The following is an 18,487-nucleotide window of genomic DNA, read 5'->3' as shown; positions in this document are numbered from 1 at the left end:
CATTCATGAATGTGGCCCAAAGGCTTACACTTTTAGGGGTTAAGAATGCATTGGTCTTCAAAGTAATTATAATTACAAGAAACATTGCCTTCAGAAAGTATTCATAGCCTTTGACTTATTCCACAATACAATTCAACATGTATTAAATATTTTTCTTTCTTTCACCCACCTACACTCAAAATCCCAAACAGACAAAATTCTAACTTGTTTTTAGACATTTTGGAAAATGTATTTAAAATTAAATACAGAAATATCTAATTTATGTATGTATTCATACCCCTGAGTCAATACATGTTAGAATCACCTTTGGCAGAGATTACAGATGTGAGTCTTTTTGGGCAAGTCTCTAATTGGATTGTACAATATTTGCACATTATTCTTAAAAACAATATTCAAGCTCTGTTGGTTGTTGATCATTGCTAGACAGCCATTTTCAAGCCAATTTAAATCAAAACCATAACTAGGCCACTCAGAAACATTCAATGTCATCTTGGTAAGCAACTCCAGTGTAGATTTGGCTTTGTGTTTTAGGTTTTTGTCCTGCTGAAAGGTGAATTTGTCTCCCAGTGTCTGTTGGAAAGCAGACTGAACCAGGTTTTCCTCTAGGTGTTTGCCTGTAGTTAGCTCTATTCTGTTTAGTTTTATCCTAAATAAAATCCCTAGTCTTGCTGATTACAAGCATACCCATAACATGATGCAGCCACCATTGTGCTTGAAAATATGAAAAGTGGTACTCAGTGATGTGGTGTCTTGGATTTGCCCCAAAGATAACACCTTCTATTCAGGACATAAAGTTAATTTCTTTGCCACATTTTTTGCAATTTGACTTTTACTTTGAAAACCTCCCTGGTCTTTGTGGTTGAATCTGTGTTTGAAATGCACTGCTTGACTGAAGGACCTTACAGATGATTGTATATGTGGGGTACAGAGATGAGGTAGTCATTAAAAAATCATATTCAACACTAATATTGCACATAGAGTAAGTCCAGCTTATTATGTGACTTGCTCAGCAAATTTTTACTCTTGAACTTCTTTAGGCTTGCCATAATAAAGGTGCTGAATGAATACTTGCCATAATAAAGGTGCTGAATGAATACTTGCCATAATAAAGGTGCTGAATGAATACTTGCCATAATAAAGGTGCGGAACTTGTTGACTTGAGACATTAACACTTTTCATTTAAATCAATTTGTCAAAATGTATAAAAACATAATTCCACTTTCACGTTATGGGGGCGTTGTTTGTTGGCCAGTGACACAAAATCCAAAAATTCAGTGAATACTTCCTGAAGGCACTGTGAATACTTCCTGAAGGCACTGTGAATACTTCCTGAAGGCACTGTGAATACTTCCTGAAGGCACTGTGAATACTTCCTGAAGGCACTGCATCTCATGATATATCTCTGACTATTTCTGGCTAGTGCCAATACAATACTGAGATATTATTAACGGTACTCGATGCCAGAACAATGATACACAGTATAACACAGGAACACAGTGACTATTAAACTGTAGTGAAGGGAAGAAACCCAGGCTTTCTGAAGGCTTTGGAGCTTTTACCAAATTGAGACGTAAAATGGTTCAATACTTGGAGCTTCATTTCTCCGTTCACCATGCATATTAGTGACAGCTGCTGTTCAGCAATAAATAGCAGCGTGTGATTATCCGATGCATTTTCTTCTCCACTGTTTTCGTCTGAACTCTGTGGTGCTGCAATAAATCGATGGCTTTACCAGGTTTGCATCTTACATCATGCATCCCTTCTTTTCTTTAAGTTTACAATTAAAAAAAAAACGGAATCTATTGCATTATTTAGGGGACTTGAGACAGAAGCTTATATTGTACTAAATACTTTTTTTATTTGAACAGCAGTACAGAAAGTGTGGTTTCGAATGAATTAAAAAAATAAATGTGTGCCTTCAACAGGGTTTGACCTCTAACCTCAAGTCCTTGAATGTTCCATAGTTCCCTACTCTACCTGCTGAGCTACAGGTCAGGTAAAACTACATGTACAAAATCCTCATGGTGTCTGTAAGTACAGTGTCCAGCAGAGGCTGGTGTTTTGAAAGCAGCTTGGAATGGAAGAAAGCATCGGAACCACGGCAAAATCTTGCATTTTGCAACACGCGGTTTGAAAAAGCATGTGATCAAACAAATCTTTGGACATCATTGATGACGTACTTCTGATAAAGTGATACACACATCAGTACACTACTTCGAATTTAGCTGCTTAGTGATTTCGACGCCTTGGCACTCCGTTATCTAACGTAACGACGCTATTCAACTTTAAGAAAATGATTTCCACAGTATTTTACTGTAATTACAAGGGATTAGAGCAAGCAGGTTGACTGTAGTCATTTGCGTATTGCAGCATATTAATGAATACTAGGTGTTTTAAATCACTTGCACTTCTAGAGGCCTAAACAAAGGCTTCCTAACTGGTTGTGATTACAGGGCAAAACAGATCAAATGGACACTCAATGGACACAGTCAGAGTGCACACGCACTTTAACAACAAACACTTTCACACACAGACATGGGGGGAACAGAGGGTTAAATACACGACAAGTAGTGAGGGAATGTAAACCGGGTGTGTGGGAAAACAAGACAAAACAAATGGAAAATGAAAGGTGGATTGGCGATGGCTAGAAGACCGGCGGCGTTGACCGCCGAACGCCGCCCAAACAAGGAGAGGAACCGACTTCGGAGGAAGTTGTGACAATAGCCTCTTGCATGGCACCCATAAAATATGTTAATGAGCCAGAAACTCTTTCCTCGCCCACAAGAGTTTCCCACAATGCACCATTATTGATGCTGTGAAACACATTCAAAGTATTTTACTGTGCATTTTAAGGTATTTTACTGTTCAAATTACAGAAAGGTATTATAGCGTGCTGTAAAACAAATGTACGGTATTTTACTTGTGTGTACAGTATATACTGTACATGTATGTCTATGTGGATGCTGCGGGCTAATTCACAGCCCAGTGCAGTGCTGTCAATGTTAATAACTAGAGCCTATGAGGGATATTCCTCAGTAAATCAATATCTGACAGCCAGGAGATGGGAAAGCAGGAGCTTCTCAAGCATTACAACCACAGTATATCTCTCTCCCTGCTCCCTCCCCCCCCTCCCTCCCTCCCTCCCTCCCTCCCTCCCTCCCTCCCTCCCTCCTACTCCCTACCTCCCTCCTACTTTCTCCCTCTTCCCTATATCTCCATCCTGACCTCTGCCGGTCCCTCTTGGGGTCTTTGACCTTTCCTGTCTGTCACTCACTCACTCTCACACTCCCTCTCCCGTTGACTTCATCTTTATTGTCTTGCTCAGCGGATATGAAGAATATGGTTTTGCATTAGCATCACATTTCGAGAGGCTAGACTGCTCAGTTGGATCAGTCTGAGGTAAGACTTTATGGGTGACATGTCAGAAGTGACACGTGTGTGATATGTGTCATATAACGTGTGTTTATGGCCAGACAATGTTGCTGTGCCTCTGTCTGGCTGTTTATGATGCCTGATTTATAACGCTGACAACGCAGTTAAATACAGTCTGCTGGTGGCAAATCAAGTATTTTGGTAGAGGTGTGTGTGTGTGTGTGTGTGTGTGTGTGTGTGTGTGTGTGTGTGTGTGTGTGTTATTGCTCATGGCTAGAGTGACAATCTTGTGTGTGTGTGTCGCTGTGAGTTAAGACTCCTGAAGGAGGACTCATCAGTCCTGTGTCCCTCCTCCATGAAGTCAGTTATGATGTCTCCCTGAGTCTGCAATAAAGCTATCACAGCTGAGAACAGCACAGGGAGAGGGAGGGAGGGAGAGAGAGAGAGAAGCTGCACTTCCTAACCTCCTGCCAAATGTATGACCATATTAGAGACACATATTTCCCTCAGATTACACAGATTCACAAAGAATTTTTGATAAACTCTCATATCTACTGGGTGAAACACCACAGTGTGCCATCACAGCAGCAATATTTTTGATCTGTTGCCTCAAGAAAAGGGCAACCATTGAATAACAAACACCACTGTAAATACAACTCATATTTATATTGATTTATTTTAACTTTTTTACTTTAACTATTTGCACATCGTTACAACACTGTAGATTAGACGTAATATGACATTTGAAATGTCTTTATTCTTTTGTAACTTCTGCAAGTGTAATGTTTACTGTTCATTTTTATTGTTTATTTCAGGAAGTCGTTTTTTTTAGCTGGACGCATTTTGAGTTCAACTCCAGGTTGATATCCTCCCATGCTGTGTTTGTTATAGTTGACACGCACACAGGCAAACCATTAAACTAGTGACTTTGCTCTAATTCCACTGACCCACTCTCACACTGTCTCTTACTGCGCTCTATTTATTCCACTGCCTGAATCGCCTTCCCTCTTTTTCTCCCTCTCTCCTCCTTTCTATTCCTTCCCTCTGTCTGTCATATACAGCCCCCCTCTCATCCCTCTAATATGCAGTCTCTCAGGGTGCCAATGTGTGATTGTTCTCAGTAGTGCCGCAGTCTATACCAAGCAGTGGTAATTATCCTTTGTTTCCTGTGTCCCTGGATGGAACTCTCAGTTTAAGTCACTTTGAGTCAGCTAGCCAGTCCTAGGACAGATATACCCATCTATAGTCTATAGACACATATATACTTAAGCAATAATGCACAAGAGGCTGTGCTGTATCATGAATACAGTCACAGGTAAATGGCGCTGTTTGGCCCGACGCGGGAGCACTGCCTCATTGCTTTTATAAAACTGTTACCAACATATTAAAACAGCAATGAATTACATATTTTCATGAACTTTATTTTTACAAGTAAATTCATACAATTGAATTATTCCATCAGAAGATATAGTCTGGACAAAAATCTGGTTGTTAGTTCTTTTGGCCATGTTGCCACAGACAAGACCCAGTCTTTAATTATTTTTGCATAGTTGCTATGCAAAGAGACCGTCCGTTCTAAACAAAATGGTTTCTACGCAGGCAAGGTTCTTGTTGCTAGCTAGCCAACTTTGGATTGACAGTACACTAGCTGCATTTTTGTTGGTTTTATATATTTTTCTATTACCATTGATGCGGGATTTGACTGGCTCAGTAAAAGTTGCCTCGTCTCGTCTGGGCACCGTTCACTCTATGTATGGTACTACAGAGATCTAAATTCAAAAGTGAAACATTGGCAGACATCGAGGCTTAAATTTACACCCAGGGTACCAAACTAAATCCTAGGCTGGAAGCGAGAGGAAATCATGTGCTAGTTGAGTAGAAGAAATGATTCAACAACATGAACATGATATTGTTATGGATGCGCAGTGATCCCTTTCAGATGGAACCGTTAGCAGGCATACAGCATGGCTTGGAATGCTGCTTGTCCAATCAGCATGGCTTGGAATTCTGCTTGTCCAATCAGGATCCAGGATGCAAACAACCAGTTTTATAACCAGCTATAGACACAGATATACCCAGCTATACTCTATAGACAATCTACTGTCAGATTGGGCCAGCTGTAAAAACTAGCTAGCTAATCCAGTCCAGATATGGCTGAGCTTTGTGCCTGTCAGTAAAGGGTAGGAGCTAGCCTCCTCTGGTTGGGGTTTGGCTTTGGATTAGGCTATGTGTCATTTGAACTGAAGGGCTGTAGTGTATATGCTTGTGTAATGTACAGTACATGTGCTCCGCCAGCTGCAGCACTTGTGCGGGTGTGTCCTGAGAAGAATGTACTCCTCCTCTTGTCACGACAGTGGTTGGCTGCACTTCTTTTCAAAATCCTCCACGACTCAGGGGCTAGAGCTGGGACGATAAACCGCAAATGATCGACGCCAACCATGCCGATCACTTACCACAGGCATTTTGCTCATTTCGTTCATCACGATAAGTAGCCTGTACTAGAGAAATAAAATACGTCTGCTAAAATGTGCGATTGTCAATGGGACAGTTGTTGGATACAACCATCAAACCAGTAGTAGTAGTTTAAAGGAGAATATAATAACTGTTGTGCACGTTAATGTTATAAAACGATCGTTCTATTTATCGCAACATGGATTTTTGTCCATTTCGTCCAGGTCTATCAGGGGTGACAGTAGACTTTGGAGAGAGTCGTGTTCGGGGAATGGGTGAGGGGGAGGGGAAAAGGCGGGCAGTGTCACTAGTTTCATAGTTATCACGGTGTATTGTCTCTCTAACTCTGCCTAGTCATCTTAATAAGAGGCTGTACAAGCTAAATAGTAGTGAATGGTATAGTGTGGTATAGTGCGGATGGTGGTGTGTGTATTGACACAGGGCTGGGCACACAGAGCAGGTTTAATAGGGTAATTGGTTTCTGCGCCTGGGAGCAGCTTACTTCACTGCAGAAATTCTAAAGTGTCTTTAATCTGCATCCTGGCTTATCAGAGCCTAGAGACAGGGTCAGGAGGGAGAAGGGGATGAAGAGAGGAAGGAAATAGAGGGGGTAAGAGAAAGTCAAAGGAGAAGGAGGACATATAGCAGAGAAATGGGTGAAAAAGGGAGCGAGAGCAGAGAGGGAACACACTGGTAGAGCGCGCTCAAACGTGTGCACAATCATGTGCGTGTTTGTGTGTATGTGAAAGTACGAGCCTGTGTGTGTAGACCAGTACAAACCCGAGGCAGTTTCCCTAACTGAAAATGTTGAGGCAGACACCTGGTTTCAACAATATTCTAATCCCCTCCCCATTGTCTCAAATATCATTTTCATGTTGTCAGCCCAGGCAGATAACATACGGGCATTTTGGCCCTACTGTCTGGGAGGCAGGCAGGTGTGTGGTTGAGTGTGCAGATGGTTATCTAATTGCAAAAGCAGTTAAAGACACAGTAACATCACTCATCAGCCTGATAAGGATCTACAACACATACAGATTCACATAAACATTGTTTCAAGTAGAGAAAACATGCTGGGGGATAAACACCTCTCAATTCCTGTGCCATGTCTGCTATGGTTATAAATGTGTCTCTTTTGGGCATGTGTGTATGTTCAGGTCTGTGTAGGTGCTTATGGGTCTCTGAAGAGATTATAATGTGAACAGCGTCAGAGAAAAGACACAAACACACACGCTGACACGCTCAGACAACGCAGCTCTTATTTCCATAGCTGCATGACAAAATGAACTGCAGTGATTCCTGCTCCTCTTTAAAAAGCGTAACAGGCAGAGAGGAGAGAAGAGAAATTAAGGGAGAGAGAAGAGAAAGCGAGAGAGATGGGCCATTAAAAAAGGCTGCAGTACTTCAAAGACATCCCACTGTCAGTGGTTTAAACCTCGCCAGCAGCCTGCTGCACCAGTCTACTGAATCACACACACGGAGGGAGGGAGGAAGGGATTAGATTACAGGGGTGAGAGGAAGACAGACAGGCAGATAGTTATGGGGCAGACAAGAGGAAGAGGAAGACAAGGAGGTTAAAGACCAAGTGAGAGTGATGTGGAGAGGGCTTAAAAGTAAAGAGACTGCGAAAGACAGTCAGACAGGCAAAGTGACAGAGTGAGGGCAAGGAGGAAAGGAGAGAGGGATGAGGAGGAAGATAACCTGAAAAAGAGAATTAGAGTTGGTTAAAAGGAGAGGGAAAGAAGGCAGACAGTTAGACAAGCAGACAGTTAGACTAGCAGACAGTTAGACTAGCAGACAGTTAGACTAGCAGACAGTTAGACTAGCAGACAGTTAGACTAGCAGACAGTTAGACAAGCAGACAGTTAGACAAGCAGACAGTTAGACTAGCAGACAGTTAGACAAGCAGACAGTTAGACTAGCAGACAGTTAGACTAGCAGACAGTTAGACTAGCAGACAGTTAGACAAGCAGACAGTTAGACTAGCAGACAGTTAGACAAGCAGACAGTTAGACTAGCAGACAGTTAGACAAGCAGACAGTTAGACTAGCAGACAGTTAGACAAGCAGACAGTTAGACTAGCAGACAGTTAGACAAGCAGACAGTTAGACTAGCAGACAGTTAGACTAGCAGACAGTTAGACTAGCAGACAGTTAGACTAGCAGACAGTTAGACAAGCAGACAGTTAGACTAGCAGACAGTTAGACTAGCAGACAGTTAGACTAGCAGACAGTTAGACAAGCAGACAGTTAGACAAGCAGACAGTTAGACAAGCAGACATACAGGCAGTTAGACAAACAGACAGTTAGACAAGCAGACACACAGGCAGTTAGACAAACAGACAGTTAGACAAGCAGACAGTTAGACAAGCAGACACACAGGCAGTTAGACAAACAGACAGTTAGACAAGCAGACAGTTAGACAAGCAGACATACAGGCAGTTAGACAAACAGACAGTTAGACAAACAGACAGTTAGACAAGCAGACATAAATAGAAGAGGAGTATGTGAGAAAAATTGAACTGTCTGAAATTTATCTGCAAAGGCAGCCTTTCCAAAGTTCTGTTTCCCTCCCCTGTGGTCTAGCAGTGACCTGAATTACTGCACTAATCACTGCTGTCTTTGTCTCTGTCTAACACACACACACACACACACACACACACAATCACCACATCATTGAACACTTTCTGTATTGCATCCGGGGGCAGACTTTGGGTAACAAGATTGTTTGGAATTCAATTCCTTCTGATTACTTTTTTATGCGCTTGGAAGCATCATGGTCTCTGATTGCCTATGAATTGCAACTTTACTTCTGGTTGGTCTGATTTTCAGCCTTCATCACTGAACAATGCTATGCACATTTACCATTTTATAAGTCTGGAACTACCTTCTTAAATAAGCATGGTTTGGTCCTGATGTGTCGTGATCCATTCCACTGCAGTCACTGAGGTTTGGCTGTGCTGCAGCAGTAATAGGCAGACAGACAATAATAGGTTCAGCGACTGGATAGTGAGCAGAACAACTGGCTCTCTTCCACTGGGACAGGCAACATGCTAAGTCATGATATTCACTACAGCCGTTGGGATGCAGGAGAGAAGACACTAAACAGTGTGAGGGTTTTTCAAAACACCCAGAGGATAAAGGCAGTACAAGTGTAGTCCATTATAAACACACACACTAAAGGCTTGTAGGTGAAACAGACAGCACTGGTGTACTTTATCATCCCAGTGTAGTCCATTATAAACACACACACTAAAGGCTTGTAGGTGAAACAGACAGCACTGGTGTACTTTATCATCCCAGTGTAGTCCATTATAAACAAACACACACACACTAAAGGCTTGTAGGTGAAACAGACAGCACTGGTGTACTTTATCATTCAAGTGTAGTCAATTATAAACACACACACACACACTATAGGCTTGTGGGTGAAACAGACAGCACTGGTGTACTTTATCATCCAAGTGTTGTCCTATTCGCTCAGTGTCAGACTATATTTAAATAAATAAATAAACATGGAGTGGTTCGAGTTATTTACTATTATCTAACAGCAGTGTCTGTGTCTTACACACACACACACACACACACACACACACACACACTAGCTGTTTTACTATGTTTAACATCACTCTATTTTCAACTTGTATACACTGTTGAGACAGATTTTCATCACAAAACATGATATGCTAATGTATTTCTCTCTCCTTTTCCCTTCTCTCCCTCCCTCCCTCCCTCTGCAGGTTGTTTTCAGCTATGTAACGTGTTTCGTCAGAACATGGAGATCGACCAGTGTCTGTTGGAGTCTCTCCCGTTTGGCCAGCGCCAGCGTCTGGTCAGGAGGATGCGCTGTGACCAAATAAGGGAGTACTATGAGCGGGAGAAGACCCTGCAGAAACTGGGAGGAGGAGTCAAGGTAAAAGCACCGCCCACCAGCCACATGAAGAGACAGAGCATTCGCTTCAGCCTCGGTGACATCATACAGGACGCCATCGTACGCCACGACGACAAAGAAGGTTTGTGTTTATGGGGGGTAGCTATACAGATAAAGAGTGTGAGTATGTTGATGCTAGTATTTCCAGAGTGTAATGGCTATATTTCTGTAAAACTGTCTTAGATTATATTCACAAACTGATGGCATCATACAGTGCCTTGCGAAATATTCGGCCCCCTTGAACTTTGCGACCTTTTGCCACATTTCAGGCTTCAAACATGAAGATATAAAGATGTATTTTTTTGTGAAGAATCAACAACAAGTGGGACACAATCATGAAGTGGAACGACATTTATTGGATATTTCAAACCTTTTTAACAAATCAAAAACTGAAAAATTGGGCGTGCAAAATTATTCAGCCCCTTTACTTTCAGTGCAGCAAACTCTCTCCAGAAGTTCAGTTCGGATCTCTGAATGATCCAATGTTGACCTAAATGACTAATGATGATAAATACAATCCACCTGTGTGTAATCAAGTCTCCGTATAAATGCACCTGCACTGTGATAGTCTCAGAGGTCCGTTAAAAGCGCAGAGAGCATCATGAAGAACAAGGAACACACCAGGCAGGTCCGAGATACTGTTGTGAAGAAGTTTAAAGCCGGATTTGGATACAAAAAGATTTCCCAAGCTTTAAACATCCCAAGGAGAACTGTGCAAGCGATTAATATTGAAATGGAAGGAGTATCAGACCACTGCAAATCTATCAAGACCTGGCCGTCCCTCTAAACTTTCAGCTCATACAAGGAGAAGACTGATGAGAGATGCAGCCAAGAGGCCCATGATCACTCTGGATGAACTGCAGAGATCTACAGCTGAGGTGGGAGACTCTGTCCATAGGACAACAATCAGTCGTATATTGCACAAATCTGGCCTTTATGGAAGAGTGGCAAGAAGAAAGCCATTTCTTGAAGATATCCATAAAAAGTGTCGTTTAAAGTTTGCCACAAGCCACCTGGGAGACACACCAAACATGTGGAAGAAGGTGCTCTGGTCAGATGAAACCAAAATTGAACTTTTTGGCAACAATGCAAAACGTTATGTTTGGCGTAAAAGCAACACAGCTGAACACACCATCCCCACTGTCAAACATGGTGGTGGCAGCATCATGGTTTGGGCCTGCTTTTCTTCAGCAGGGACAGGGAAGATGGTTAAAATTGATGGGAAGATGGATGGAGCAAAATACAGGACCATTCTGGAAGAAAACCTGATGGAGTCTGCAAAAGACCTGAGACTGGGACGGAGATTTGTCTTCCAACAAGACAATGATCCAAAACATAAAGCAAAATTTACAATGGAATGGTTCAAAAATAAACATATCCAGGTGATAGAATGGCCAAGTCAAAGTCCAGACCTGAATCCAATCGAGAATCTGTGGAAAGAACTGAAAACTGCTGTTCACAAATGCTCTCCATCCAACCTCACTGAGCACGAGCTGTTTTGCAAGGAGGAATGGGAAAAAATGTCAGTCTCTCGATGTGCAAAACTGATAGAGACATACCCCAAGCGACTTACAGCTGTAATCGCAGCAAAAGGTGGCGCTACAAAGTATTAACTTAAGGGGGCTGAATAATTGTGCACGCCCAATTTTTCAGTTTTTGATTTGTTAAAAAAGTTTGAAATATCCAATAAATGTCGTTCCACTTCATGATTGTGTCCCACTTGTTGTTGATTCTTCACAAAAAAATACAGTTTTATATCTTTATGTTTGAAGCCTGAAATGTGGCAAAAGGTCACAAAGTTCAAGGGGGCCGAATACTTTCGCAAGGCACTGTATCTGAGTTCAGTAGCACTTAATTTGAGCTATTGACTTCTGACAGTTTTATGAGCTTTGAGTCAGTTCAATCAGAATAGGCAGTGGGAAGTGTTCAGTGTGTACTGAGTGGCATACATTTTATTTTTATTTTTTACCCTTATTTAACTAGGCAAGTCAGTTAAGAACAAATTCTTATTTTCAATGACGGCCTAGGAACAGTGGGTTAACTGCCTGTTCAGGAGCAGAACAACAGATTTGTACCTTGTCAGCTTGGGGGTTTGAACTTGCAACCTTCCGGTTACTAGTCCAACGCTCTAAACACTAGGCTACCCTGCCGACCATGAGCCCTACTCTTACAGCACTTTCATCATTCTCTGCACGTCTGCGGACCATATGAGTCCCTTTCAAATCACTCACTCACACACTGGCGTGCACAGACCTAGTCCACATGTTTTGGGTTTACCCTCTCCACACCCATCCCTACAGACCTATAGTAATGCAACAGACCTAGTCCACATGTTTTGGGTTTACCCTCTCCACACCCATCCCTACAGACCTATAGTAATGCAACAGACCTCAAAACATTATCAGCATCCCAAAGTGGGTCTCAGTTGAAAGTGAACAGAAGACATTTAGTCAGTGCCTCCCACGGAGCGATAAAAAAAGCCTCTCTCTCTAGTCCTTATTTTTCTCCTTTCCTTTCTTTGTATTCTGTTCCTCCTTCAATATTCACTCTTCATTCCCTCTCCAGTTTCAGCTGCTAATCAGTATTCTGCTTAGTGTGTGTGTGTGTGTGTGTGTGTGTGTGTGTGTGTGTGTGTGTGTGTGTGTGTGTGTTTGTTAGTGCAGCAGTTGGGAAAAGACAAATGGATGTGGCAAGGGTGAGGAGTGGCCATTAGCTTTGCAGTATTAGCTCATTCTTCAAACTGATTACAGGCTAGTCATGACACAAACTCTCTAACTCTGTCACACACACAAACACACACACACTTATTCATAAAAACACACCTAGCTAATATTCAGAGTGAAATGCAGCTCTTGGGAGACAAGCAGAAGTAATCTAATACAGAAGGGGTTGTGCAGGTCAGCACAACGATTACAGAGCTCAGAGATTTCTCCCATTATGTGCGATGGAGCAGATGATATTAAGTCAACCATAGTCAGCTATTCTGACTATCCCCAGGACAGCTGACCAGATTGACTGTGTGTGTGTGTGTGTGTGTGTGTGTGTGTGTGTGTGTGTGTGTGCGCACTCCCCCTATTCTATCAACTGAGAGATTCCTCATTAAGGATTCTACCTAGACCTCAGAGGGCAGAGAGAGAGAGCTCTTGTGAGCCTGACTCTAAATCACCTGTTGCCCCAGGCAGGGATCTGAGGGACTCTACCCTTAATGCCACAGTCCCATACACACAGAGCTGCAGTCAAACATACTCTATGTCTTCATAAAGTATCACTACTAGTGGATACTCTATACTCTATGAGTGCTTTTACAATAGACGTATTTATCTCACTATGGCCTCTTCTCTTTCTCCCTATTCTCTCTCTCTCTCTCTACCCCCCTTCCCTTTTTTCTTCTCTGTCTGTCTTTCTCCCTTTTTCTCCCTTTTTCTCTCTCTCTCTCTCTCTCTCTCTCTCTCTCTCTCTTGCTCTCTTTCTCTCTCCATCCATCCCTTCCTTATCTTTCTCGCCACCCATGCTCTTGTTTGCCAGCCGTTTGCCCAGCTGTCTGTGTGTATCTGTCAGACCACCCAGCAGCCATTGCAGGTCACTATGCTAATCTCCCCCCTTTGGGCTGCCAATGATCTTCAGCTGGGGTACTTGAGAGCAGCTGGTGTACCCATGCAACTGCCTGACTAAAACCTGGTCCTTTGGCCGGGCATGAATCGCCCCTGTTTACCCCTGAGTAGAAATCCTAATCACCACCCATGCAACAGCATGGTACAGGACTGGCACAAGACTGTTACTGCCACTGGCTTTTGGTATGGTGGGTAAAATCAGCTGCCAACCATTGGTCTGATTAACTAGACTTGGAACTGTCAAGGCTATGCTGAACAAGATGTTGTTGGATAAGATATTTTTGGAAAAGATGTGGTTGGACAAGATGTGGTTGGACAAGATGTGGTTGGACAAGATGTTGTTGGACAAGATGTTGTTGGACAAGATGTTGTTGGATAAGATGTTGTCCTGCAGATTTGATGTTCCATAGGCATGATACCGTGTAGATGGAGACATGATGATAAGTCTCATTTCACATCATCGGACTGAATTCCCTTCTTTTCATTCCTGCTATTACTGATTTGTTGCTTTGATGATCCCATGGTTAACTATCTAAATTTGTAGTCAGTAATGTGTCTTTTGGATTTCTGTAATCTGATTACATTCAGTTACGTTCTAATTAATTTTCCCTTAAAATGCAGAAGAAGACAACAATAATTCTTTATACACATTTGGTGTGTCATCATAGTGGTCTCAGGCTCACTCAGGTGGAAAAATCGTTAACATTTTAAATGCTGAATTGAATGTAATTCAGAAAGCAGAAAGGTCTCAATGTATTTTCTTTCACTAACATCCTTTCTGAATTTAAGAGTAATCCAAGAAGTAATCATATCGTTTTTAAAAAGTATCTGTAATCTGATACAATATCTTTGCTGTTAGAGTAAGCGATTACATTTATAGTTTTTTTTGTAATCAGATTACATGTAATCAGTTACTCCCCAACCCTGATCTTTGGCCTGTTGACTGTTTCTATGTCTCTGTGTGTGTACTGTTACCTGTAGGCAATGTCAGTTTCTGTGTCTCTGTGTATGTGTACGTCTGTGCCAATTACTGTGTGGGAAAATACAGTAATGCTCCACAGCATGTTTCTGTCTCAATCCCACTCCATTCCAAATCCATGTAGGAAACATGGTCGCCTCAGGCCTCCTTTATCCCGGGAGATATGTGGGAACATTTCTGGAATTGTATTCACAGCAAAATCCTTAATCATTTTTGAGAGGAGGAAATGTGTAAATACACCCCATGTCGAGAGACCTAGGGGTCCCATCTGGGGTGAAAGGGGGGTAATTTAAGGGGACGGGGTGGGAATTGGGGTTGGTTCTGCCTGTACCAAGCTCCCCAAACCCTGGAAAACCGGACTCAGCGGAGATCATGAGGATGTGTGGATCAATCAATGCTTAGTATTCCACAGGGATCTCATCTCAGCCCGTTGTTATTAGTGATGAGATCAGCTCCTCTGTTCTGGAGATGATGGAGGAAATACCAACATTCAAAGATGTATGTAGCAGATTTGGTTTTCTGCTTTGCTTTATCTTGTGAAGGCCTTACTTGGTGGTGCATCTCTCATTGAAGTGGAAAGCTGTGAAATGACAGTGATAGACTGTGTCCAAGCGTTTATCTAGCTATAGCGAGGCATGGGGATATTATTCTGGATGACTGTGGAATGTCTGTGGTATGAACGTCTTCTGTATTAGTTGTGTACGGTATTCATCATGGCACCCAACCTCCCTCTGTAATTATTTATATGTTTTCATTTCATTTGTTCTTTGATTGATACAATAATGGCTATGAACCATTCCAGATGAGAAAACAACACCTTGTACCATCATGACTCATTATCATTTAAAGAATGTTTGGCATCTCTCTCTCTCTCTCTCTCTCTCTCTCTCTCTCTCTCTCTCTCTCTCTCTCTCTCTCTCTCTCTCTCGCTCTCTTTCTCTCTCCGTCTGTGTGTCTATCCTAATTCAACTTTGTCAGTATGGAGTTGGCTTTGGACACAGATTCACAGATAAATGATAAACACTCTGCTGACGAGGAATGCTAGTAATAAGAGATGTACACACACTTATCTTATCAGAAATCACTGGCAGGAAATACGATGGAAGCAGAGAGGAAAATAGAGAGTGACAGAGATGTGGAGATGGGTAAAGAGATTGAAAGGAGAGGATAGAGGGCTATGTCATAAAAAAGTAGAAAGTGAGAATCAAAGAAAAAGAACAGGCAGGGTGTGGTGAATGGGGGGAAAAGAGAGAATGAGAGACGAGAGAGACTTGAGCCTTTTTCAGCTCGATTCCTCCCTGCCATATGTAAACTGGGACTTGCATTGGTAGTGACATTTGGTGAAATTGCCTTTCTAAAGTAATCTCTTAACTTCATCAGTGGGAGGCACGGCTGTGACCGGAGCATCTGTTCTCTTCAAGAGGCGTGGAATCCAAAATCAATTCACAATACCATTCCAGAATGATGATATGGAATGTTCCACACTGGGGAATGATTGGTATATACAGTAGCTGTGTTATTGAGGTGATATTAGATGTTACGTTCCCTGCAAAATCATATGTTTGATGAGATTGAGTCTACTGTATATGAATACTTTTTATTCTCTTATATGAGGTTAGGGGTCTGGTAGAGAGAGATATTACTTGAGTGTGACAGAGTGGCTCTCTGTCCAGTTGCAGTTCACAGCTGTTTGATAACCTGATAATCATAATATAGTTCTGTATCTCAATGCCTAGGAAACCTGTTTAATATTAGCATCTGTCCTTTATTACTCTGCATCTAACCAAAGTAGTGGGTGTTTTAATATCAGATTACTATACATCATGATATGATCATGTGACTTGTGATTTAGATTTCATAATATATCAAATCAGAGAATGATAACGGTTGAGATTCTCTTTGACTATGAAACGCCCTGTTTGTACTAAAATACTGTAGCGTCAGTATCAGTGATTGGGTGCCCTGTCGTGCATACATTACACAATCAACTGAGACCTCCTGTCACTTAAGACAAGTGTAATTACATGTAGGAAAATCATCCTTTCTCCTCCTCCCCTCTCCCTACTCGCTTCCTCCTCTTGAGTCTGTCCTCTATTGATCAGCACATATAGATCAGACAGACAGAGAGTGAATAGCCTAGCACCAGTAACACCCTGTCTGTCTGTCTGTCTGTCTGTCTGTCTGTCTGTCTGTCTGTCTGTCTGTCTGTCTGTCTGTCGGAAGTTGAAGCACTAATGGCCTCTGCTGTCATTGTTACATGTCTTCCTCACCTCAGCGTTTAGCACCACGCTCACACATATGCAAGCAAGCAAGCATACACACACACACACAAAGCAAGCAAGCATACACACACACACACACACACACACACACACACACACACACACACACACACACACACACACACACACACACACACACACACACACACACACACCTTTGTCAAGACGTCTACATACACAGTCAAACTAATTGCATGCCTATACCCAAAGCGTGATCACTGATCCTATCTGATCGGGTTCAGTATAGCAAGCTTGATAGTGTCCGTGTTGAAGATCGTCCTCACTCCAATACAGCTCTGGTACAGTTATCTATCTGTCAGAGCTAGAAGCTCGTTGTCTGCACCACACATCAATCCCTTTCCCAGGGGCCTTTGCAGTGGAAGGTAGATGTCATGCTGTGACACCGTGCCAAATCCTCTCCATTGATTGAACGAAGGAGTGAGAAAGAGAGAGAAACCAGCAATCTGGACACAATAACTGACTCTTTGTGATTATTGTGGCCTTTGTCCACCAAATAGGGGAACTGATCAATGTTTTACATTTCATTTATTTATTTTGCCTTTATTTAATCAGGCAGGCCAGTTGAGAACAAGTTCTAATTTACAACTGCGACCTGGCTAACATAAAGCAAAGCAGTGCGGCAAAAACAACAACACAGAGTTATACATGGGATAAACAAACGTACAGTCAATAACACCATAGAAAAATCTGTATACAGTGTGTGCAAATGAAGTAAGGAGATAAGGCAATAAATAGACCAATAGTGGCGAAGTAATTACAATTTTGCAATTTACACTGGAGTGATATACTGTAATTGCAGATGAGGATGTGCAAGTAGAAATACTGGACTGCAAAAGAGCAGAAAAACAAAACAAATATGGGGATGAGGTAGGTAGTTGGTTGGATGGGCTATTTACAGATGGGCTGTGTACAGCTGCAGAGATCGGTAAGCTGCTCTGACTGCTGACGCTTAAAGTTAGTGAGGGAGATATAAGTCTCCCTTTGCAATTCGTTCCAGTCATAGGCAGCAGAAAACTGGAAGGAATGGGGGCCAAAGGAGGTGTTGGCTTTAGGGATGACCAGTGAAATATACCTGCTGGAGCGCGTGCTGGGTGTTGCTATCGTGACCAGTGAGCTGAGATAAGGTGGAGCTTTACCTAGCAAAGACTTATAGATGACCTGGAGGGTTTGGAGACAAATATGTAGCGAGGACCAGCCAATGAGAGCGTACAGGTCGCAGTGGTGGGAAGTATATGAGGCTTTGGTGACAAAACAGATGGCACTGTGATAGACTGGATCCAATTTGCTGAGTAGAGTGTTGTAGGATATTTTGTAAATTACGTCACCGAAGTCAAGTATCGGTAGGATAGTTAGTTTTACAAGGGTATGTTTGGCAACATGAGTGAAGGATGCTTTGCTGCGAAATAGGAAGCCGATTCTAGATGTAATTTTGGATTGGAGATGCTTAATGTAAGTCTGGAAGGAGAGTTTACAGTCTAACCAGACACCTAAGAATTTATAATTGTCCACATATTCTAAGTCAGAACCGTCCAGAGTTGTGATGCTAGTCGGGCGGGCGGGTGCGGGCAGCGATTGGTTGAAGAGCATGCATTTTGTTTTACTTGCATTTAAGATCAGTTAGAGGCCACTGAAGTAGTGTTGTATGGCGTTGAAGCTCGTTTGGAGGTTTGTTAACACAGCGTCCAAGGAAGGGCCAGATGTATACAGAATGGTGTCGTCTGCGTAGAGGTAGATCAAGGATTCACCCGCAGCAAGAGCGACATCATTGATATATACAGAGAAAACAGTCAGCCTGAGAATTGAACCCTGTGGCACCCCCATAGAGACTGTCAGAGGTCCGGACA

The 18,487-nt window shown here is 42.3% G+C and overlaps 1 protein-coding gene across 7 annotated transcripts in view; it reads left to right on the top strand.

The window, feature by feature from the left end:
* Window positions 1-18,487, top strand: part of LOC110502073 (unconventional myosin-XVI) — a 236,116-nt gene that overhangs the window by 47,325 nt on the left and 170,304 nt on the right. For all 7 annotated transcript variants that reach the window (XM_036958970.2, XM_036958966.2, XM_036958972.2 and 4 more), the window contains exon 2: window positions 9,560-9,832. In XM_036958970.2, coding sequence (XP_036814865.1) covers window positions 9,595-9,832 — 238 coding nt within the window. In that variant the 5' untranslated portion in view covers window positions 9,560-9,594. The remainder of the gene's footprint in view (window positions 1-9,559; window positions 9,833-18,487) is intronic.

Source organism: Oncorhynchus mykiss, chromosome 22 (genome assembly GCF_057628025.1).
Source record: "Oncorhynchus mykiss isolate SJ-2025 chromosome 22, ASM5762802v1, whole genome shotgun sequence".
Lineage (NCBI taxonomy): Eukaryota > Metazoa > Chordata > Actinopteri > Salmoniformes > Salmonidae > Oncorhynchus > Oncorhynchus mykiss.
This window is presented reverse-complemented; position numbering and strand designations above follow the sequence as displayed.